Source organism: Anser cygnoides, chromosome 10 (genome assembly GCF_040182565.1).
Source record: "Anser cygnoides isolate HZ-2024a breed goose chromosome 10, Taihu_goose_T2T_genome, whole genome shotgun sequence".
In the NCBI taxonomy this organism is placed as follows: Eukaryota; Metazoa; Chordata; class Aves; order Anseriformes; family Anatidae; genus Anser; species Anser cygnoides.
The window spans coordinates 6,180,775-6,205,341 of NC_089882.1; the positions used below are offsets into that span (position 1 = coordinate 6,180,775).

General features: G+C 40.4%; 1 protein-coding gene and 1 long non-coding RNA gene across 9 annotated transcripts in view; one reads left to right on the top strand and one right to left on the bottom strand.

Moving 5' to 3' along the window:
* The window catches only part of PDZRN3 (PDZ domain containing ring finger 3), a 133,567-nt gene extending 109,225 nt beyond the window's left edge, over positions 1–24,342 (top strand). For both annotated transcript variants that reach the window (XM_048074362.2, XM_013180271.3), the window contains 7 exons: positions 7,345–7,595; positions 10,014–10,101; positions 16,449–16,547; positions 17,310–17,372; positions 18,079–18,180; positions 19,261–19,377; positions 20,317–24,342. In XM_048074362.2, coding sequence (XP_047930319.1) covers positions 7,345–7,595; positions 10,014–10,101; positions 16,449–16,547; positions 17,310–17,372; positions 18,079–18,180; positions 19,261–19,377; positions 20,317–21,867 — 2,271 coding nt within the window. In that variant the 3' untranslated portion in view covers positions 21,868–24,342. The remainder of the gene's footprint in view (positions 1–7,344; positions 7,596–10,013; positions 10,102–16,448; positions 16,548–17,309; positions 17,373–18,078; positions 18,181–19,260; positions 19,378–20,316) is intronic.
* LOC106035457 (uncharacterized) overlaps positions 1–24,567 on the bottom strand; it is a 132,023-nt gene that overhangs the window by 46,516 nt on the left and 60,940 nt on the right. For all 7 annotated transcript variants that reach the window (XR_010833941.1, XR_010833943.1, XR_010833939.1 and 4 more), the window contains one exon: positions 2,759–2,891. This is a non-coding gene — a long non-coding RNA (uncharacterized lncRNA). The remainder of the gene's footprint in view (positions 1–2,758; positions 2,892–24,567) is intronic.

A 24,567-nucleotide genomic window follows, 5' to 3' on the forward strand; every position in this document is an offset into this window, starting at 1 on the left:
GAAAGGGCAGAGGTGAGTTGTTGGTGGTGGGACTTAAACCTACACTGCGGCTTCGGAGGTTTGTGTTCTCAGCTGAACGCACGGCTCTGCCTCTGTAGGCAGATGGCACAAGATTACAAAGCCTGCCCTGCAGACACCAGGTAGCCACTGAAAGAGCAGGCCCCCAGCTGCCCCCAGATGGATCTGTCACTCCTGCTGGGTTCCCAGATAGCGGCACTGGGCATTTTTTCCATCTCATCCTGGCAGCAACTTCCATAACAAGATAAGCAACCTCAAGACAGCTCTCTTCAGAGCTATCCTCAAGTGCTCCTTGCCCTGTCTTACATCAGTGGGACATTCGTGGAAGAAGGGGGGGGAGTGGGAGGATGGACTCAGAAACTACAAATGGTCAGCAGCAGTGCAGAAATGGGAACGCTGACAATCTGAATGTTCTCAAGCAGGGTCTCTTTAATTTCAGAGTGCAGGTTTTGGTTCTGGTGTACTCTGGTGACTTTGGGTAAAACACTGACTTGTTTTGTGTTTCATCTTCTCATCCGCACAATGCTCCTTGTGACTTGTTGCTCAGAGCAGGCTCTCCAGAGGAGGCACTGCTTTTTGTTCTGTGCTTGCATATTCTGATACGCTAATAAAATAATGTTAGTGTTATTTTAAGGCCTAAGCTATATGCTAGCTTGCACTACTCTGATTTTAACTGAGGTATTTTTAATTGCTACACTAATAGCTGTAGACACTGGGAGGACATAGCAGGGGAAAGGTCCCTCCGTGTACACTTTACATGGTTCTCAAAGCACCCTCAACATGCCACTGTTGGGGAAAAGTTACTGGTCTACAGGGACTTTTGACCTGATTCAGTAACACAACTGGTTTCTTACGTTACTCTGAGCTGAAATCTGTGCAACATTAAAATGTAATCAGATTAATGCTTTACTATCATTGTGCAATATACTTGGTATACACGCGTGCTGACTGCAATTAGGTTGTGCTGGAATGACAGGAGACAACCCGGGACATCAGTCAGACACCTCTGGGTCTTGTACCTGCATGGGGACCCTTGTTACGGGAGTCTGTGTTTTAAATGTAAATATAGAAGCGCACAGTTTTTTTTAGAAGGAAATTCTCATTCACAAAAAAGGTGTAATTTGCTGTACTAGACAAGTGCACAGATGTAGTTTTTGCCTCCTGTGAAAGCACGTTTGAGGAGGGAAGCAGCATTTCCAAGTAACAGCACTGCACAAGCATAGTTCTTTGAACATTTGCCCATGTTTGCCACAACCATGGGCAAATCCAGAGAATGAGAGAAAATGGGTAATTGCAGTCACTGAATTCTGCTCATTAGCAAGTCATGAGTATTTACGGCTGTCATTTGTACCTCGCTCATAAATATAATTGATTGGCTCCCTCTGGGTCATGCGACTGAGATGGCAGAAAGAGGCATTGAAAAGGAAGGGCCTGTAAACTTGTCTCCGTGTTTTATACTGACCAGGGCTATTATGCCATGAACAGATAGGCAAAAGATTGCATTTTTAATGGTGACAAAAGACGTTAAAGTATTTCTGCCCTCATATAAGATCATTTAACAAGATAAATGCATATTTAAGAAAAAGGGCTCCAAGTAAACTTTGTATGTAGAGAAAGTCCAAGAGTTTCAGACACCTCAGCAATGGTCTAAAACTGTTTTCATTGAAGCAATTGATAAAATTTCCCTGTGGTTTTATTTTGAGTTGTGATACATAGGAGCAGAGCCTGAGAGTCCAACCAGAAGCAGGCACAGTTCAGTATGCAGCGTGCAGTACTGGTGCTGTAGCGTTAATTTGTAAATGTGCTAATTACTAACAGAATAAAAATTCCTTTATTTCAATGGTCTTTTTCCCAAGATTTTCCATTTGGAAGTTAACAGTTCAGAGAACAAATGTATTCTGTACTCTTAAGTAAAGAATTTTTCTTTGGTCTTAACTATTTTGTCATGGATGGCTCACAAGGCAGAGGGGAAATGCACACACATGGAAACAGTCTATTACTAAACAATATAATTCTTTTTTTTTTTTGAAAAGGAGAGACTGTCCATATGAGGGAAATAAAAGAGGGATTAGATGGAGCCGCAAGAAGAATTAACCTATATTTTGAACCTTCCTTTTCCAATTCCTGAGGAAAAGGAGGTTTAGAAAATAGGCTTTTTGCTGCTCTAGTTTCTATAAAATCTTTAAAGTTCTGCTGCTTTTTCTTAATATGCAGACTTCTTAAGAACTTGCTAAAGAAGTGAATCAGACCATAAAGAGCGTTTTAAATGGAACACAGACGTCTGTAGTTTAACAGAACTAGCATTTTTATAGTGCACTTCCCAAGGATTTGCATGAATTTCTACAAAGAAAAGCTGCTTACTCATTCTTAAGCAAAAAAGTTTTCTTCTGTGACATTTGTGAAGCAAAGAACCAACAAGCTGTACAATGCATACAAATGTTTGCCATTCATGACATTAAACCCATAAAAATCAGTCTAACTTGATGGATGGAAAAATACTCTTCTGTTACAGAAACCTTTCTAGTTTCCATAGTATAACTCCAAAACCCAACAAACATTACACATTATTTAAGCAAAAGTGAGGTACGAAATAATTTTAAGTATACCAGTAAACTCTTATACTAAGAGATTTTCTGGCTTTCTCACCTTTCAGTTAACTACTACTTGCCAACATCCAGAGCTACTTCATCTATACTATTGTAACTGGTATTTGTACATGCTAGAGTGCAAGGCTCCTTACCTGCATTCTCTGAGTGTCCGGCCTCATTCACCTCTGCAGATCTCCTTCTGGCATGGCCCTGTCGTGGAGCCCTCGCATTGTCTCTTCAGGTCTGCACAGCTCCCAGCCGCTCATGGCCATGGTGTCCTTGTGGCTGAAAGGGGGAAAACGGGGAATCATTTTCAAGAACATGTCGCCTTAAACATTTTTCTTGTGTAAATAACCCAGGGGTGTAGATTCTATCACAGGAAAAGAAAAAGAATAAAAGCTGTTTGTTTTTTTTTTTTTTCATAAGCATTATATCAGAAAAATAAAATAAGAACTGGTTGTCTATATAAACAAGTGGCGCATTTTGATATACCTAGGAAGCCCCCAGTTTATGTCTGCCATCAACCAAGTAGCAACTAGCCTGCTTTACCCCCCCGACAAAACAGCACTAGTGGCCATCTATACTCTGTCTAGTGTCCCACACTCCACGAGAGTGCTATGTTTGCATCCAACATTGGATGATGTGCGTTCATGAATCTTGTAGCTGACAAACTATTAAATAAGTAGTTACCCAAGCAACAGAGATTTGAAAACACTCAGGAATCCCCTTGGGTCTTACCAAGACTACAGCCAGCAAAGTCCTACTGCACATTGTGATGCATTTATCTCCTCCAAGGTAGCATTCAAAAATTTCTAGCCTTTTTCATGGCTCTTAGAAGTTTGATCTTGAAGTACAGTTGCATTATACTTGTTGCTTTCACATCTCCTGTCATGTGCTGTTCTGATGCTTAGGGTTCAACCTTACAGTTAAGATCATCAGCTGCTTCTGGTTTGGGCCAGATATAGCATATTGACATCTTTTTTTTTTTTTCCTTTTATGAATTAGTGTTTATTTTTTATCACAATTTACTTCTTGGAAATAGAAATTGATAAAAGCCCCATGACTGAAATGAGAGTTTGCAACGCCATTTCCATTTGTTTGGCTGGTGTGACATTTGTATTTGTCAGGTCTCCTTTGTTGCATCTTGTTTATCAGATCTCCTTTCTTGATTACAAATATACATCATGTGTACTGTAATGGACCTTGACAGCATTTTCCTTTACACTGTCAGACTTTGGCCATGCCTGTCGAATGCTGGTGGCTTACTTGGCTTTGTAACATTTTGCTTTGTTTTGCTGTAGTACTTTGCTTCAGTCAGCGCTTAACGCATTGCAAAGGCAAAGCTCCCACTGACTTTAGTGATCATCAAATGGAACTCAATGACTAAATGACTATTTTATTGTCATTCCAAGTGTTGAAAGAAAACTTCTAGGAGATGCTGACCTTCCAGACAGGATTATGCCGTGTGTATCTATAGATTTCTTGCTGCCTTTACAATGCAGATTTTAGCTAGCATGCCCTCTGCAGCCTACTCTTGTACAGAACAGTACAAAATAGAGCATACACTATAAATGTTCTAGTGCATAATCATCACATAATTTCTATTTTAAAAAGTCTATCCTCCCTTCCTTCTTCAGTGCGTAGTCTTAATTCACATTATCTATCTCTGCATCTCACGCAGTTGTTGAGCCTACTGTCTGGCTCCATCACAAATTTCATCAAGGTCCATTCCTTACACTTGAGTTTAACTGCAGCTTTCTCCATATTCAATTTAATTCCAATGCAAAGAAGGCCCAAAAGCTAAGCATTTCAACATTTCAGACAAGTTAATTTATCCATCTTTTTTTGCCATGAAAGATCCCATTGTCTCTGTCACATGGCATGTAAGGTTCTTAAGAAATTATGCATATTTGTAGGTTTTTGGCAGTCTTCTGAAGCATTCATATGCATGGATTTTTTCCTTCTGTGTTATTTCAGATGTAACTATTTATAAGGAAGAATTTTGCTGAGTATAATTCAGCAGCATTAGGAATAACGTTTATGATTACAGAACCACTTTTTTAACAAAGTGAAACTGTACAGATATATTCATATATTCAGTGGCTTTTAAGCACCAGGAATAATTATTTGTCAATTGCGACAAATCTTCCGGATAGCAGCAAAACACCTTTATCAGTATGATCTAGTTGCTGAAGTTTCAGAAGAACTCAAAAGTAACCACGAGGGCTAATTCCACACAGACATCGAAATCAGGCCATTGAGATATTTGTCAAGATTGTTGTGCCACTAGAAATCGCATACCAACACCTGCTGCCTTTTCTGGACCAAAAAGCAACTTAGCCATGTACACATAAGCAGACTTGAGAATTACTAGTTTCCGTTATCCACGTTTTTAAGGGCCTATGCATAAACAGTGTAAATTCCCTATTGCAGATTGCTTTAAAACATACTTGTCCGTCACTGCTTCCTCTTCCATCACTCTCCATTCAGAACCCAAACGGCTAGGAGCGATAGCTCTGTGCAGCCACTACCTCTGACTTTGTTAGCGCAGTTCTCGATACGCCTGTTAGGTCAGCAGTCCACCACCCTGGCTACGACTGCAGATGAAAACAGAAACCTGCAGAGTTGAGAGGATTCTACCCAGTCTGAGTTAAGAAATCAGTCTCTTTTATAAGGGATCCTCAGACTGACCAGAAACCATTCGTTGTGTGCATGGCTCCTGGCCAGAGAATTGCTTGCCAGCATGATGAGGATGCTGCCATATATCAGAGAAATACTTGGAAAGAACTCCTATAGTAACAATTTATGATACAGTCCAACTACCGCCTCTTCGCTACATTATATCAATCTGATTTTGAAGTCTGACTATTTAAATAACAACCACATATGAAAGCACAAAGGGGTACCAGTCCTTGGATCTGCTGCAATGAAGTGCCCTAAGGATTCTTAACGGGCCTGTACTAAAAGGCACATAATCCAAGTCAGTTACAACACCAGGGGATAACCTGGAAGCTATCCTTTGCATGAGTTTACCAGCATTTAACATAAAGACATAGAAAGCAGCTCACATGAAAAGTTTCTTGCTCAAGAGTTATTCTTAGCACATTTCTGGAAAGCATTATGCTTGCTGCAATTTAGATTCTTTTCCTTTGATTGCTTGTTGTATTTAGTTGTACCAAATAATTAGGATGCACACAGTAAAATGTGCTACATTTAATTTGTGGCAAATAATAAAACTGGAACCATAATCAGCATTTCCTTTTTCAAGAGAAAACATTACGCTGAACTTAATTTTACAGCTGTACAAATTGTTTTAAAGTAATCTGCTCAATTGGGCAAGTTAATGATGTTTAATTTGACCAGGCCAAACTTTACATGCTGTGCGTTACTGTGAGCGATTGCGGTCAATACGACTGTTTGTGTGATGCAAATGCAATGCTAACACCTCCCCTTCTCAGCTGGCTCAACAAAAAAACTGGTGTCATCGCCCCTCTAAGATAAACCAAAGATGACAGCATAATAAGTGTTACGTGCACAAGGTAATTCAGAAGGAATTTAGCCTTTTCAATCGATTCTGCACTCAAGTTAACCCCCTTTATTATTGCCCAGCTTCTTGCTGCAAGCAATACATTAAGTGTGGGCTAAATTCAGTTAGTGCACTGGGTAATGGTACTCTGTGAGCGGTCCCACTTACTGTAATGGGACTAAACGTGGCAGAGCACAGTGTGAACTAAGTGCTCTCTGATACAAGCAAAGATACCAGCAGCAGGATATTTGGTTTAGAGTTTTAAATCATATTCTAGAAGCTGGTGTGGCATAGTGCTCAGGACCTCTGTCTGGATCAGGAATCTGGATCTGGATCAGGAAAGATCTCTTTGCTTGCCAAGCATTTGCAGCTGTGACCTGATCTGGGTTTTGGTGCAATGAACAGGACCTTCACTACCGCTTTGAAATACGAGCGGTCTGTGTTCAAATTCTCGTCTCAGACCCCCATCTTCCAGAATCTGGCATGCCTAGCATTGGTACTTCTGGGTTGGGTCTCTCAGGCTGCTTGGTAAAGGTGTTCTGTTTTGTGTGAGTGTTCACTCAACCAGGTAATGGTGGTAAGACCTGCGGATGGGAAATGGCCAAGCTACAGAGACAAAAAGTGATTTTGAAAAAGCATCCATGATTGGGTCTTTCTTATTTTTTGTATTGCCTCTCGCAGTATGATGTCCAAGCCCACCCTACAATGCAGGTTTTATTGTAGTGACACTGGGTACCACTATCACATTTCATCTGAAAAGGTGTTTATCATGCACTGGTACACACTGATAACCTGACTCTGTAATTGCGATTCTTATCCCAACAGTTCTGTAACAAGGTTAAATGATTTTTAAAAAATAACAATAGTAATTTAAAAGAAAAAATACAGGAGAATCAATAACATGTTTTGTTTGAGCAAGGGCTGAGGGATTTCTAATCTGCAAGAAACAAACGGGTTGTCGGTCTGTACTTTAGCTCAAAGAGCGTGCCCAGTAAAATCTACCAATTAAAACAAAAAGCAGAGCACAGGATTTGTTAAGCCATTCCTGTGACAAGGGAAAAAGAGAGATGCATAACATTGCATAAATAGTTCCTAGTACTTGCTGAATGTAAGTTTAGATAAAGCTGAGCCTTTTAAACTAACAGAACTGACAAAGCTATCCTCCACTTGCTGACTGTTTCTCTCCGTGTTTTGCTCTCTTCTCTCCCATAGGTCAATGGGAAGGATTTATCTAAGGCAACACATGAGCAGGCAGTGGAAGCGTTCAAAACCGCCAAGGAGCCCATTGTGGTGCAGGTCCTGAGGAGATCCCCACGCGCCAAGATCTTCACTCCTCATGAGTCCCAGCTGGTAGATGTGGGCACACAGACGGATATCACTTTTGAACACATCATGGCTCTAAGCAAGATGGGCTCACCTACACCACCTGTCTCTGTGCTGGACCCGTACCTCCTACCTGAAGAGTAAGTAACGGTTCATGAAGCACTTGAAAATCCTTGCATTCCTTAACGTGGCATGTTAGAAGCAGTGCGCAAACTCACCTTTACTTGCTGGTGATCGTGTACTCCCAGAAGTAGCCAGGATTGATGCACCACTGAGCCATAACTCAAAACATTTTCACTTTTTCCACACATTAGCCAGCCATTACTCACATGAGTAGTGCCACTGAGTCACAACACGGCCTCATAAAGCTCATTTTTTGTTGGCGTTTGATGGATAAAGTTATTGCTTCTTGTAATTCCTCTCACTGCCTCTTTGGGTTGCTTATGTTTTAACTTTATTTTTTATGGCTGCCATAAATTGTGTAATGCTAAGAGTCGCTACATTCTGTTCCAGTGTATTAATTACTTTATTATAACCCTGCAGCGATGTTACTCAAATAAATTATTTTCTAGGACTAAAATTACTTACCAGTGCTGTCATGGATGTTTTAGAATCAAATTTTAATTATTGTTAATGGTAGCTTGATGCTTTTGTACGTACAAATAAAAATGACAATTATCTCCTGGCGCACACACACCACGCCCTCACATGCTGTTCCAGAGGAAAACAGCTCCCCAAGGAATCCATGCAAATTGCCTGTTGTCTTGCCACATACCTCCACAAAGTCAAAAGTAATTGAAAAGATTCTCAACATCTCAGTTGTTGTGTGTGGCAGACTGTGAGCCGTGCACGTCCTGGCTCTGAACAGGAGCCCCACCGGGAGCCTGAGCTGTGAGCAGCAGCACACAAACACACCCCAGCACGCCCCTCCGGACATCGCTGTCAGTGCTCCTAGGAAATAGGATCTGACTACAAACAGGCACCGACCCTGTGCTGCTCCTGGGTGACTTTTATGGCATGTTAACATCCTCACGTTCAGCCGGGAACTGAGCCGCTGTGTGCAGCGTGTATTCCTTTCATGACTCCCAGCGCTGATTACTTGAAAGGTGGTTCAATCGCATTACTGCATTGCCACCTATTCCCAGCCCATTGAAAATTCAAGTACAGCTGCATGTATTAGTAGAAACGCGTGACAAAAGGCTAGACTTGAGCTTGTTTGCAGAGAACAGGCAGTGCAGCTTAGGGCACTGCGGAGAGGACACTTATTCTTGGAGCACCTACCCTGCAGACCCCCGGACATATTTGCAGGACGGGTTTTCGGTACCTTGTCAGCTACCTGTGACTTTCCAGCTGTGAAACCAAGCACATTAGGAACATGGCAAAGATTAATTCATGAGAAATCATTTAGGTTGCAACATGCATGCATAATACCAGCTCAGTCCTGTCAAGTAGCTTCATATTGCCCCATGATCATTAGACACAGGTTCCAAATGCTGGCCTCACTTTGAGCTCTAGGTGTTGGTCTTAACCACGCAGCCTGCCTCACTGCCATCCCTACATCCCAGGGCAGTCAGACAGCTTTTAAAGCATGCTCTTACCCAGCATGTGCAAGCAAACAAAAAGTAATGCAGGTTTATGGGATGTGCCTAAAGCTTTCTTAACATTTCCTGTAATTTTTTTCCAAATTCCATTTAAAGAAATGTAGCCTGCAAAGAACAACTTGGGTAACTTAACCACTTAGCAGATGCTGTTACTTAAATAGCCTCTCACTTACACAGAAACATGTATCTAGTTAACAGAGAATTAAAGGGAGATATAAAATTGCAGCATATAAAAGAGTGATCACAAAAGAATTACACTGCTTAAACTTGCAAAGTGTAGATAGTGAAGCTGTCGGAGAGCTCAAGTTGTAAAAAGCATCACGCCAATAGTGAATGGCAGCATGAAAAGAGTGGTGCATATTTAAGTACTATTTAAATCATTATGCACAGCCTGTTGCATTCAAGTCAATCAACAAATGCTGTTGATTTAAATCCAAATAGTTGGGTGGCAAATTATTTTTATAATACTTGATTTGATACAATTTTGTCTCTTTGAGGCAAAGAAAAAATACCAAGCAGGCAGGCAAGGATGATTCTATGTGCACCTCTGTAAATAACCTGAGCTCACAAATAATCCAGTTGCACCCTGGCAAATATCTGCCCACTTGGCTGTGTCACCTCATACCCATTTATCCTGTTTTGCCACCATTCTCTCTATATTTTTTCCCCATGTCAGCTCTATATTTGGAGAAAAATCACTAAGCAACTGTTAAGACTCCTTACAAGTTTCTCATTCATCATCAGGTGTCAAATGTTTTAGATACTTCTTATAATACAGTTTTCTCTAATGCGTTTATTGGTATAAAAGTTATATAGTATATATAATTAACCACATGCAACTTCTTGGTTTAGTCGTTAGTCTGTTTCCTGACGACTTGCTATAAGCTTGGAAGGGATTATTATCCTAGCTAAAGTGTTGAGTGCTATCCTAAAACATTTCTTTTTTTTTTTTTCCAGCCATCCATCAGTGCATGAGTACTATGATCCAAATGACTACATGGGAGGAATTCATCAAGAAATGGACCGAGATGAGTTAGAACTGGAGGTACTTCATGTTTAGTAACCATTTCATTTACTGAAAGTAAATGGTCTTTATATCTTTATATAAGTGAAGAGACATTTTAAAGCAGTTATTTGTAGTAACATTACTCCCCAGTTACTTTGCAGACTGCAAACCATACTGATACCTTTAGCAATGTATTCAACTGTGCTATGGAGTGCTGAGACAGATCTTCAGCTAACAAACTGAAATAATGAATTCATTAATTCCATCAGTTAAATTCTGTATAACTATACAGATTTAGACTTTCCAAAAATCTCAAAGACTTTGCAAGTTCGCAGAATGGCAGGACCTATTCCACACACTCACAGTAAAAATCTGTGAGTTTCCCTTAAATATTCCCTAGCTGAGAAACATGTTCTTGATCATACTATTGAAAAGTATTTTAAGTTTACAAGACAAGACCAGAATAGATCTGACACTATACTAACCTGTTCCTCCCTTTTTCATTACAAAAGTTACATAAGGATACATATAAAACTATAGATAATAAAAGAACCAGACACGAAAGCATGCAAGTCCATTTTCCTACCAAATTTTTAAAAATCACTTGTGTTTTTAGTACTTCCATATCCCACCAGAAGTTCATTTTCAGTTTTCTCATTCTTAATTTTAATAACCTGTCCCCAGCCGTTCGGAGTACAACACAAATTGTTGGCTTTATTTCTGCAACTAGTGCTGCAACTTTAGCAGATGCTGAGATGCTTTTATTTGTTTATAATAAATAGCAGTAAAGTGTCTCATTACTTCTATATACTGCCAGCAATGTCTGATCCAGATAATGCATTCATGATTATCAGTAAGTGAACAGTTTACTCCTAGCTTGCTTGCACTACTGATTTCTTAGATCCTGGTCCGGCTAAGGATGCTGTCAGAGTGAGTGATGCTGACCTATCTGTAGTCCTGTTTAAATCAGCAATACATTTATCAACAGCTTCAATGGGAGCAAGGTTCGGTCATTCTATGAGCATGAAGTTGTTCCCTTCTGTAAAAATGTTTGCAGGATCAAGGCCTCAGTCCTCACAAACAGTTTGCAAGCTGCCTTCAAATTCTGCAGATCTGGTAGTAATTCATCTCTGTATACAAACCCAAATAGAAGTCAGGACAAAATCAACGTGCCAGTAAAACAAACCCTGTTCAAGGCTTTCCTTTACAAACACGGTTTTTTTTTTCCTTAAATAAAAACAAATACAATATAGATTTCAGTCTTAAGGGAAAATGTAGAACAAATGAGTATTTTCTGGCAGTGTCTTTTCAAAATCTATCTTTTAGGAAATTTAGTATTGTGGATAAATTGCATTGCCTCCATTAGAAGGTCAACCAGTTGAGCTGAAAACAGTTTAAACACATGCACTTCAGTAGCCAGACGTTAATATGGCCTAAACCACAACATTAATAATTTTGACATTGATATAGTACTTGATGGCAAAAGGTGATCAGCTCAGTAACACGGGGAGATGAACATTAGAAAAGTCTCTGTAGCCTAATAGTATTTCTTAAAAACCACTAAAGGTTCTTGTTCAAATTGTAGCGACTATGATCAATGGTAAGGTCAAAGTGCTAACAGGGACTCAACTGGCTAGTTGCTTTTTTGTTTGCCTTTTGATAGATATGCTTTAAAAGACCACAAAGGCACTGTTTCATTGACTGCAGCAGGAATGCCTGAAGTAAGAAAGCCATCAAGGCAGCCTTCTGGGTTTCTATGTCCATAAAATGTGCTCTGAATTTAAATCAGGAACTCCTCATCTAAACTTATATGATCTACAACTGACTGGTTGGTGATTTGTACCGAATAAACAAGACAAAAAACAGCGAAACACCCGAGTTCACAACAAGCTGCTAATGTAAATAGTCTGTAGGAAGGAATTTATGCTGGTAGTATTGCCAAGGCACCAAATTGTGTTCTCAGTTTTCTCTCAACATTTATCTTAGAACCGAGGACTCAGAGGTAACTGCCATATATTCCCTACTCCAAAAAATAAATAAATACTTTCTTCTTTTTTTTCCCAAGTTTATATGCCACAAGGAAAGAAGGACTAACTCCTGAATTCTATTCCATCCCTGGATTCTATTATAAATTAAAAGTACATTCGTTTTTCACAGAGGCCCAGACAGAAGTCATTTTGGGTTCATAAAGGAAGAATAATATCACTCCAGGCTTCCCCAGCAGCATTATGCGTTAATATTTTTTATTCAAACAAGCATATGGCCTAAGTGAGGGCTTTCTCAGTGTGCTCATTTTCTGACATTACAAAGAACGTTCTAAATCAAAAAGAGGACTCGTCCTCTCACATCGTATTTCCTGCCTTCACCCCCCTGATACCCAAGCAGCCTATCAGTCCCATTTCCTTTCTGAGCAGAGAACTGATTCAAGACAAGATTTTTCCTTCTGCTGTAAAAGCGTCAGTTACCAAAAGAAGCCCCCACACAGTATAAAAGGAAATAGTGGAATATTTATTTCTCTGTCATTCTTTCCTCGGTGAAACCTATTGATGGAGTAACAGAAAAGTAGGCCCTGTGGGCCAGGTATCTCAGAAATCAGCACAGGAGAAAAAAAATTAAAAAAAAAATATTAAAAAAAAGCTTTTTACAGAGAGAGACAAAAGGGCAAAGTACTTACTGTGCAAGCTTTGGACAATGCTTGCTGAATGTTTGAACTCTTTTTTTTTTTACCCATCATTGTCCACTCATTCCACTTTTCTACTGCTCATTTTTGCCTTGTTAGAGAAAGGATTGTGATTTTTATGAATTTACAGGCAGGCCATAATTTTAAATCATCAGTACAATAATTTAATAATCTGTTGCAAATGAAGGATCTTTTGAGTTTATAGAGGTTAATTTACTATTACCACTTACTCCTAATCTATTATCGTGAGCAGTTGCAGGTATAATGTCACAGCGCACACTCATTTCTTCTTGCCTCCCTACAAATGCCATATGGATTTCAGCTGCTAACTCTTCGAGCCCTCTTGGCCCTCCATTTAATATGCAGCTGAGAATCAAACAATTCTCCTGCACAGACTCGTTCCTGGAATAGCATACAAATATTTCTCTTGGACGTCTCTCAAAATGACACTTTTACCTGATCTAAAGAAGCAGAAGATTTTAAGTATTTGTGTGTGTAAAAGCTATATCATATATGAAGTTTTCACATCAGTCGCATTAGCACAGCCCCTGACACAGCCACACTTTGTGCACACCACCGTTGTCTGCTAACTAATTTCTGCAGATCGAGACCAGGTGTTGACAAACTTCAGTGTGTCCCTCCTGCGAGGTAGGTGGCTGACGCATTTAATAATGCGGTCAGGATCCTATACAGGGCTCATTACGATAGTTTTGGAGCCCCAGCGGAGCACTAATATTCCTTCACCTCATGCCGGATGGATGGCGCAGCAGACTAACCTGACAGAGCAGGTGCTGAGCAGGGGCTTTGGACGCAGCCCGGCCGCTGCTGTGCACGTGGTGCCTTCGCCTGCAGCAGGAGCACATAAGGCTGCGGGCTCACAGGATCAGGCCCTTGGGCTGTCCTGGAGTGCAACACCGAAGAGTGAGGAGTAACAAATGGCAAGTCTGGTGCCATTGTAAGAACTTGAACTTACGCCTTCAAAGGTTTTTAGGCCCACATTAATTCCTAGAGCTTAATTAATTCCTGGTGCAATTACACAAGCTACCACGGTAGCTGTACTTGCAGATGCCAATTGTCTGTTCTAGTTTTCCCTTTCATGTATCTGTGCATTATACAAATTCCACTCTGAACATGGGAAATAACCTTTGCTTTGAAGACTCGAGCTGATTCTTCAACTCCAACTGGAATTGCTCACTTTTATCTCTCAAATATTTCAAACCTTTATGATTATATTAAAATGGTATTGACGCAAAGACCTGTAGAAAGCAGCTGTTCCTACCTTCAAGTACACAAAATTATCATATTAGGGTAGTATCAAATCAAGTTATTCTGTTCCTACCCAAGGACTGTACCCAAGGGTAAGTATGTCAACGAATTACTCATAAAAATTCAGGTTCTAACCACCTGCTCTAAGAATTTTTTATTTGCTTTAGTTTTTTGGTGCTTCATTTGAGCATGTTCTTAAAGCATACGTATCTCTTTTCCTTTTAAAACATATGCTATTTAATTTACCACATAATTCATTACCTTCCAGTGTATTACAGATGATGTCTTGGATAATGCATTTTAAATGTAAACCCATACTTATTTTTTAATTATTATAACACTCTTCATACTTGTGCACTGTTGGAAAAAACACCTATTGTTTTTCAAAACATTCTGCAGGTAGGTATGAATTAATAGTCTGCTCCCTCCTCTCCAAGTGTTTGTGTTTAAACAGGATCTGTTTCAACAACGACCAAAGCCACCATACCTTTTTTTTTTTAAACACTATCACCACCAGTCTGACAAACATCATAATGAGCTACAGCGTTAGTTTCTTGCCATTATTTCACCGTCATGCTTTCAAATGATTAATCTATACAAAAACCTTCCTTAAGACCCAAAATCTTCTTGTTAAAGCATGCAGGAAATGCAGGATTCTTTCTAGGCCTGAATTAGGCCCAACTCACCACACTCCCAAGTCGTCCCTAATTCACACCATGATTACATTCGGAATAAACGCATGGATTGCAGTGGTACTCCCAAGGATTAACCACAACTGAGATCAGAATCGCTTTGTCAATCCACTTTGTCTCATCTTTTCTACTGAAGAGTTTTTAAACCTCCTCTCTAGAAAGCCCCAAAAGCTTTAGAAATCTGGAAAGAAAAAAAAAAACCTCACTACTAAAGCATTGTGTTCAAGCAGTAAGTAACAAAAGAGGGAGAAAAAGAGCAGCAGTTCACCATGGATACTATTGATTGAAACCATTTAAATACCATCTGAAATGTCACTGACATTTACAGCTACGTTTCTTGGAAAAAAAGAAATTACACATGTTGACAAGTAAATAACATGAGATTGCTGATCTTGGCAGCTGTCATCTAGACATGCCAATAAATTATTCATATCAGCTTGTTTTATTGTCTCACCCCGTACAAATGGCACAGCTCGGGTCAAAACAGAGGAGACGTTCAGAAATAATGAATCGTGTTATCGGGACTTCTCCACTGCAGCAGAGGCCCAAGCACAAGCGCTCGGTGCCTCGCAGTGCAGCAGGGTCTGTCCCCAGCAGGGATGGCCCCAGGCTCGCTCAGGGACTGTGCCCCCTTTCTCAACACGTGTCCCTCTGCCCCACCTGCCTGGTCCCACTCCGTCCCTTCCCAGCAATGTGTTCTGACAGGTGTGAGGCACAGCGTGGGCCCTTTTCAAAGGTTCGCTCACTGCCTGGCGCTCCTTAAGGGGAGTAAAAAACACTAATACTCTTGCTACAACTCCTCTACCTGTGACAAACCATACTTCTTCCCCAAGGAAGCATCCTCAGGACCTATGCAATAAGCTGGTTAAGTGTGTTGGGCTCCCGAGGGTCCTTAGGGTGCCGGGATGTCCCTCAGAAGGGAAGAGCAGAGCTGAGAGCTGCTTGTGTGGATGGGTGCGCGGACTGCACGCCAGCCAGGAGCATCCCACAGCTTGGTGGGGCACCTCCAGGGTTTTTACATCCCCTTTATACCAACCAGTATCACAGAGCAGCAGGAAACAGGAAAAAAAAGTAACCCAGCTAAAGTCTTTGTGGCAAACAAAAGTGTAGAGGAAAACCATGTATTTTTAAGATGGCTTAAATGTCTCCAAGGCTAACATGACCACAAAGGAGCAGTGGAATGATAAAACATGACCTGCTCGAACCACACCCTTACAAGATACTGAAGCACTTACTGTATTTCTCTTACAATGCTGAATCCTTTGCTGACAATATATTGATCTTCAGTCACACCTCGGAGAAACTTATTACAGCATTTCATGAAAATTACACAAGTTAAGGTAATCCAGTATTATATTTCTCTCTGAAAAGCAAGAAAATTTCCCTGCTTATAAGAAAATATATATCAGCTGTGGCAAATATTGAAATCATACTTTATAAGTATTTTAGCATTTGAAGTCTTACCACTACATGAAATATAGGTAATTTTTCTTCTTTAAAATCAATAAAAGGTCTATTTTCGAAATGACTTTATATTGATTGAAGGGTCAAAAAAGCCCCAAGCATTGATTATCTGCATATAATCACGTTTTGCTCAGTAAGTTAACCTGGTCTACACAGTAAAATGAAAAGAGATCTACTATATCACTTAAAATATTTTCATTGTATTTGAAAAATTGCTTCCATCAGTCACCAGTGTCTCACTGACAATGTCTTTTTCTTTTCTTTTTTATTTTTTTTAACCTCAGGAAGTAGATTTGCATAGAGTGAACAGCCAGGACAAGCTTGGCCTTACTGTATGTTACCGAACGGACGATGAGGATGATATTGGTATTTATGTGAGCGAGGTAAGACTGAGCTGATTTCCATAAGATAAAATTTGTCTTCTAAACTGAAGTGCTGGGCATTTGAGACAAATCCCTGCTTCTGTTTGTACCATAGTCAAAAAAACAGCCAGAATGCGGTACTTGGAAGAAATCTAATTATTTTTCCCTTCCTCCAAACTGAGTGAAAGCCTGCATCCATTGAAGTCAAACTCCTACTGACTTCAATGAGAAGGTGGAGAGAGCAAAGACAGAGGAAGCAGGGTGAACATGTTGGTTTTTTTCCTAGATTTCAGTGCAGAGCACATCAAAAGATAAGTTTGACCCCTGAAATAGCAAGTATTTTCCTATAGTGTTTCCCATTTCTTTCTCTTCTCACCATTCTTCTCTAAGAGTGACATAGTGTGATAGGTTTAAGGGTGATGTAATGCATATTGGCATGATTTTTCCTTAATTACAACCTATCTTCCAATGGCATTAAGAAACTCTGCACCAGTTTATAATGCTAGAACCAAAGAAAATTAAAAATTGTCCCTGCTTCTTAAGAAATACAGTGGAAACAATGTTGAAGCACACAACCTTCAGAAGGCTCAAGAAGAAATGTTTTGATTTTGATTTAACCATTTTAACCTGCATTTCATTTTGTCTTACATAAGCAAGGAAAAGTCTTGTAATCACTAATGAGTTTATCACATCAGTCATAGTACCAATACTGGGTTTACAATGGGAAGTAAGAGATGGAGGCTCTAAAACCTCCAAAATGTTTACATTTCTCTTATTTTGTAGATTGATCCCAACAGTATTGCTGCAAAAGACGGTCGGCTCCGAGAAGGGGATCGCATTATTCAAGTATGTGTGTAAATGATCAAAAGCCTGCTAACACACTACAACCTGCTGCAACCGTTTCAATTCCATGACTTTATTTTAGTGTATTTTAACAAATCATTCCTTTCAAATTGGTATTCATGGAGTGGTTTGGGTTGAAAGGGACCTTAAAGACCATCTGGTTCTAACCCCCCTGCCATGGGCAGGGACACCTCACACCAGAGCAGGTTGCTCCTACAGTTCCTTTCAAAATTAATACAATTCCTTTTAACCTTTTGAAGACATTTCCCTTTCCTTTGCTATAGATCAGTCAGATTTTGATATTCCTGGCCAGGTAAAGCCCTACATTAGCCCTGCTCTTGTGATAGCCTTCCCTCTACCACAGAAAAACTCCATTCCGGCCCAAGCAATTGCTCGCCTTTGCAGAATCTCTCTGGGCAGCCCAATTAACGGGGCTGCTGATACTTGTTCAGCAGGCTGAGCCCCACTCCTGTATGCCAGGACGAGGAGCCTTCCCAGTGCAGCCCTACACCACGGGGCTTTTGTCAGAAGCAGTCTGTCTTCTGCACAGAGACTAACACAAGCAGAGGTCCACATCCCATGTAGTCTTTGGGAAGGGGGTTCACAGCCCACCTGCCCCACTCGAGGATCTTCCTTTCCACCCAGAGCTGACTCTGCTCCCTCTCTATCCACATGAAATGATTTCACTCTGCTGCTCTTTTCTTTAAAGATCAATGGCATAGAGGTACAGAACCGAGAAGAAGCTGTGGCACTTCTCACCAGTGAAGAGAGCAAGAATATCTCCTTGCTTGTTGCAAGACCAGAAATTCAGGTACTGTAGCGACAGCAGTAAGTAAATAAATAAAACGTCTTGAGTCTTAAAGACTTGCTCTTTTATACAAAGTGGTTCCCATCTTTTGAAGAATTTTAACCTACCTAAATCTACCAGGTCTACCTAAAACCCTATTATACAGTTTGACTAAACATATATATGGTCTAAAATAATGGAATTCAGCAGTCACAATACTTCTATATACGTTTTGTATTAAAATCCAATTTATAAGAAGTTCAGTGATTTATGTATGCTGCAATGCTATTACAAACATCGGTGTACGATATTATGGATGGTCTCAAGCCATAGCTATGAAGAATATACTGAACTGTAAATCCTATAGCTATTGATTATTCATTCATTAAAACACCTTTTATTTAGCCCTTTATAACACCGTCTCTTAATGTAGTAAAAGACTGTCAAGAAGCATCCTCAGCTGTAATAAAAGGTTGAATCGGATCCCTTTATCAAGCTGGGATTAGCACAACAAAGATGCTGAACAAACAGCCACAAGCGCTGTTGTTTGATCTGTCTCTTGCTCCATGTGCTGGGAGCAGCCCTCGCCAGTGCACCCAGAGACACGGGTCGTGCTCATGACTGTCTCATTAGCCTCGATGTTTCTGATCTTTCCCTTGGAGATGGCTGAGGTTGGGAGAAAAAAGTCTCGCAGACCCACAGCAAGCATTTTCCACTCTGGCCCTTTATGCTGCCTCACAAGTGGTGCATTCAAAGCTTTGGGCCCTGGAGTATTTTATACATCCTAATCATGTGCAAACCAAAACAGCCCCAATGCTTAGAAGTGTTTCCAGGGATGAAAGGGCTGGTTTTGTTTCATATAAAGGGCTACTGAAGATAAAACCATGCTGTTGGAAGTCAAGGTGGCTGTGGGGGGCGGTAGGGCAGTCAATGCCCACACTTCGTACAAGGGGATGTGTGCTTCCTCGCAGGACGCAGCAGCGCTGTCACAGGAAGGAATCTCCTAAGCTTTTCCAATCACCTTCCACAAAAAGGAACATAAATTATATCAGTCTTCATTCTTTTGATAACATTTGGTTTGTTTTTCCCTCCCTTTTCACATAGCTGGATGAAGGATGGATGGATGATGACAGAAATGATTTTCTGGATGACTTGCACATGGACATGTTAGAGGAGCAGCACCACCAGGCAATGCAATTTACTGCCAGCATGCTCCAGCAGGTACTGCTGTTCTGTTGTGCAATGGTGTCACAACTGCACCTTGCACTCAATATTCTGATATTGAGCTTGACTGAATATACTTAGTGTCCCAAATGATGATCAAGGCAAAAAGACTTACTGCAAAAATCAAGATATTACTTAACTATCCACAAACACCTTCTTGGGGATCCAATTGTTTTAAAATGTTACCTTTTTTATTTTGTCTATTAAGATGATATGATCACAGTTCTTAGAAATCCACCATCTGGCTGTGGTCAGTGACAGAAGCAGCTAGGTATAAGAAAAATAAAGCAGGCATAGAGCTGACTTCTAGAATATCCCATTTGATATGCACGCACATACTGAAAACAGCCTGCCTCCCAAAACCATAAAATCCAAATGGAGAACTCAGGCAAATGACTGAAATGAGGTCTATATATATGAGGAGAAAGGCAAAGAAAAAGTTTTTGCATAGCAAAGTTTATGCAGGGCCACAGATTTGGACCCAGATTCCCTGTTGTTCTGCCATGATCTATGCAATCATACAAGCTCATTAGTAGGTCTTCAGTTTTTGTCTAGAGTTTCCTAAATCTACATCTGCTGTGGGAGCCTCATTTTTTGAAGAGAGAGATTCTCACCTCGGCACCATAATAGAACTGGATCCTTTTCTGCACCTAAATGGGAACAGTACCATTTTGAACATTTGAATTCTAGTGTTGTTGCTAAATAACTGAAAAACAGACCTCAAATTCTTCTGAAAAGGCCATCCACAGCATGCTGTGTTTTCAGGCACCATTTCTGTGTGTTCTTATGAAAATGGAGCTTGTTTTCCGTACAAGTAAAAGCCAAAGATACGCAAAGTCTAACAGGTGACAGATAAAGAAAACTCTTTAATAAGCACCCTGAGATATATTATGTCCTTGAGATAATTTCTCTTTGTCTTTTGATCTTTACTGCTAGAAGAAGCATGAGGAAGATGGCGGTACCACAGACACAGCCACCATTTTATCTAACCAGCACGAGAAGGACAGTGGTGTGGGGCGCACAGACGACAGCACTCGGAATGATGAGAGCTCTGAGCAGGAAAACAATGCCGATGATCACACCACTTCCTCCAACACTTTAGGGAGCCAGAAGAAGCTGACTTACAGTCATGACACCCTCGGAAGCGGCGATATGCAGTTCAGCAACGAGTCGTTCATCTCAGCTGACTGCACAGACGTCGACTTCCTTGGCATCCCCGTAGATGAATGTGAGCGATTCCGGGAACTGCTGGAGCTGAAGTGCCAGGTGAAGTCTGCCAGCCCTTACAGCCTGTACTATCATAACAGCACTCTGGATATGAGCAAAAGCGACCAAGAAAGCGTTGACAAAGAGCTGGAGATGCTGAATGAGGAGCTGCGCAATATCGAGCTGGAGTGCCTGAATATTGTGAGAGCTCATAAAATGCAGCAGCTGAAAGATCAGTACCGGGAGCCCTGGATGCTGCACAACAGCGGGTTCCGCAACTATAACACCAGCATCGATGTTCGCAGGCACGAGCTCTCAGACATTACAGAGCTCCCTGAGAAGTCTGACAAGGATAGCTCGAGTGCATACAACACAGGGGAAAGCTGCCGAAGCACACCACTCACGCTGGAGATTTCTCCTGACAATTCACTGCGCAGAACTGCAGAAGGCGTCAACTGTCAAGGTAACGAGGGGGCAGTGGCGTACAACGTCTCCCAAAAGAATTTATTGGCTGGCTCAGAAAGCCATGAATCCAGCACTGGTAAATGCCATTCCTCTGCTAAAGATCCCGACCTTGGCAAGCAGCTGGAAAGCAAGGAGAGAAAAGCCAGTGATGGAAGCAAAAGCCCTACGCATGGTCAAAAACCTTCTGGCTCCTACGTCTCCCCGTACCATCACTCTCCATATAAGCATGCTCATATTCCTGCCCACGCGCAGCACTACCAGAGCTACATGCAGCTGATCCAACAGAAATCAGCGGTGGAGTACGCACAGAGCCAAATGAGCCTGGTGAGTATGTGTAAAGACTTTAACGCGAGCCAGAGCGAACCGAGGATGGAGTGGAAAGTCAAAGTGCGAAGCGATGGGACGCGGTACATCACAAAGAGGCCAGTCAGGGACAGGCTGCTGAGAGAACGTGCCATTAAGATCAAGGAAGAGCGCAGCGGAATGACTACCGATGACGATGCCATAAGTGAAATGAAGATGGGCCGGTACTGGAGTAAGGAAGAGCGGAAGCAGCATTTAGTGAAGGCGAAGGAGCAGAGGAGGAGGCGTGAGTTCATGATGCAGAGCAGGCTAGATTGTTTAAAGGAACAGCAAGGTGCAGAAGAAAAGAAAGAGATGAATATCATTGAACTGAGCCACAAAAAAATGATGAAGAAGAGAAATAAAAAAATATTTGACAACTGGATGACAATCCAGGAACTCCTTACCCATGGAACAAAGTCACCAGACGGCACACGAGTGTACAATTCCTTCCTGTCAGTGACTACTGTATAATCGCCATTGCTAAGTTATGTACATAAAACACTACCATTGGGGTAGAAATCAATGCCTCGTTCAATGTGGCAAGATTTTTGTATATAAGATACGGTCATCGAGTTTATAGTTCAAATACTGAACTCTACAACTGTGGGTGCCAGGATCTCCACCGTGAAGTGGAGAGAAAGTTTGCCCATCTCTTTCAAAGGCAATACTAGCAGTGCTTTTTGGAATACTGATTGTACTTTTTTACTTGTTACCTTTTACATAAAGCGTTTAACTATCAGAAATGTATTAACCATACTTACACAGGTAATTTGCTTAAACTATATTCATATAAAAGGTACCCATGCTTTTCTTTGCCTAAAAAAATGCAAAAACCCCACAAGAGCAACTGCACATATGTATTTTTTGTGAAACCATATTTTGTGATACTATTTTGCTGTTGTTCACTTCTACACCAAGTGCTGTTTATCAATATTTAGCTCAAGGTTTAAACTCAGAATTATTGAATTCCTAACGGAGTCAGTCTCTTGTAATATTTAACATTTATCAAACAGCAGTCTTTAGAGTTATGATCAACATTTAAACATTTTTCCTTTTAAGGTTTCTAAAGAAAGTATATAGGTTTCATCTGAAAAGCCTGAAGCAAAGTACAGTATCCTGCAGCTTTAAAGGATTTTAAAGCATGTTTGCAAATGTTGCAACCTATTGAAAAATGTGCATGTACAGCTAATTTGTTTATATAAGACAGTTTGTGGAATTTGAAAAGCCCATGGTAGTAACTGTTTGCTTTATAGATTTGAATGTATTGAATTATAAAAGCAGTTTCATGAAATCATCATTAGCTACAAACGTTAACAAGTAAAATGAAGTAAAATAAATTATTGTTTTATATTTCAAACAATTTTAAATTCTTTTGACTCCCTTCTGGTTTCGCCATGCTGAGTATTCTTTCCTGGAGCGTAGCTCCTGTGCTGCCAGGACTGCCTACCTGAGTCACACCTCACAGGAAAATTGCATCCTGACCCTGGGGGGATTTTGGATGGAGGTGTTCTTGAGGGAAGGAGACATGGAGGGAAGAAGCAAGAGAGAAGTAAGAGGAACATGAAAAGTAGAATCAAGCAATGCAGATAATGAACTCACGAGGCACTTAAGATGACCTGCAAGTGAGAAAAAAACAGGACTTCTACTCTCCTGTTTTGTTTTGTTTCATAATTTGTAAAACTGACCTACATACATAAGCATGGGTTTGCATTAAATACAGACAAATAATTATATAAATTAAATATATGAGTTCAGACAAATACGTAAATTAAAACAAAAGAGATAGGGAAAAGGACAAAGAGTAAATGTCAGAAAGGTATCTCACTCTTTTTCTGTTTTTCTATTTCTAATTAAGAATTCAAATATAAATTGGAATTTTTGCTGGATAAATGGTAAACTAGACTCATGATGAATAGCTCCCAGATTCTTCATCCCCCTCTTCCTTTTTGCTTGCTGCCACAAAAAACTCTCACCCAAACCCTTCTAAATCTCTGTTCTGAACTCTTCCACCATAACTATACAGAGTAAAAAAAAATATAACCTGAATGATAGAGGTTAAAAACTGGAAGGGGAGAAATTAACAGCTTCTCAGTGCCTATTTTATCAGTTATCACGGAGCAAGCAATAGACCTGTGGTTTTTTTCCCCCCATTCTCTTTGTGGATTAGCATCGAATTAGCATTGAATGTATGTCTACCATATTCTACAGTGAGCTATTTTACATACTGGAAAATACATCGTAAGCCAATGTAAATCATCACTGCCCCTTGAAATCTGACACTCATATCAGTAATCCTCTGTACATTTACCTTCAAATGATATTTACCTTTGGGATAACGTACCGGTCTTGCTGTAGTGTGTGGAAGATTTTCTATTGACTTTGCTAGAGCCAGGAATTCACTTGACATACTAGAAGCTGGTTACCATCACAAGTTGCACAGAAGGAAAAGCATAATGTATGATTTTCACAACACACTGCCTTCAACATAAGGTGCTTCCTATCTCTGTCTCACATCTGCTTTACTCTGATTTTTTGTTCGGTTCATCCCAATTGCAAGGAGCGCGCCATAGCAGGATATTGCCTCTTCTAAAGCTCAGAAATCCACATGGACGGGCAGACTGTGTGGAATCACAGTCCTTAAACAGGCATGAAAAGGCATTTAAGCTGTCTTTATTCTACCTGGAAATGTTAGAGTAGGATTTGAAATGCTCTAATGAGGAAAAATTATCAAGTTGTTCCTCATACAAATAGGCTCCTCTGGAAAAACTTCACAGGTGACGGGTTTTTAAGGCATCAGTCAGATAAATGCTGAGCATTATGTGCATGTGTGTAACAGCAGGAACGTACCTGGGAATTCACGTGTGATGTGCAGAAATTATACCAAAGTATCAACAGTATAAAATTTGCATTCTTCTAAGATGCTGAAATAAAATTATTGGCCAAGAATTATTCTGATACCTTTTGAGTTTTTCCTCTCTGAGCATTTGTTCTTTTGGTCACCTGAAAATCACCTGTCTGCTGTAGTATTATGATTTGTTAATTAACGTAACTTCACAGAATCCATCAGTTATCCTGCAAATCTGGCCAAAAGCTATGCAAAACTTTTTCTAGCACCATTAGTTACCTTATCGCACACACTTTTTCAATGCCTTATGGAAGTACTTAATGCCG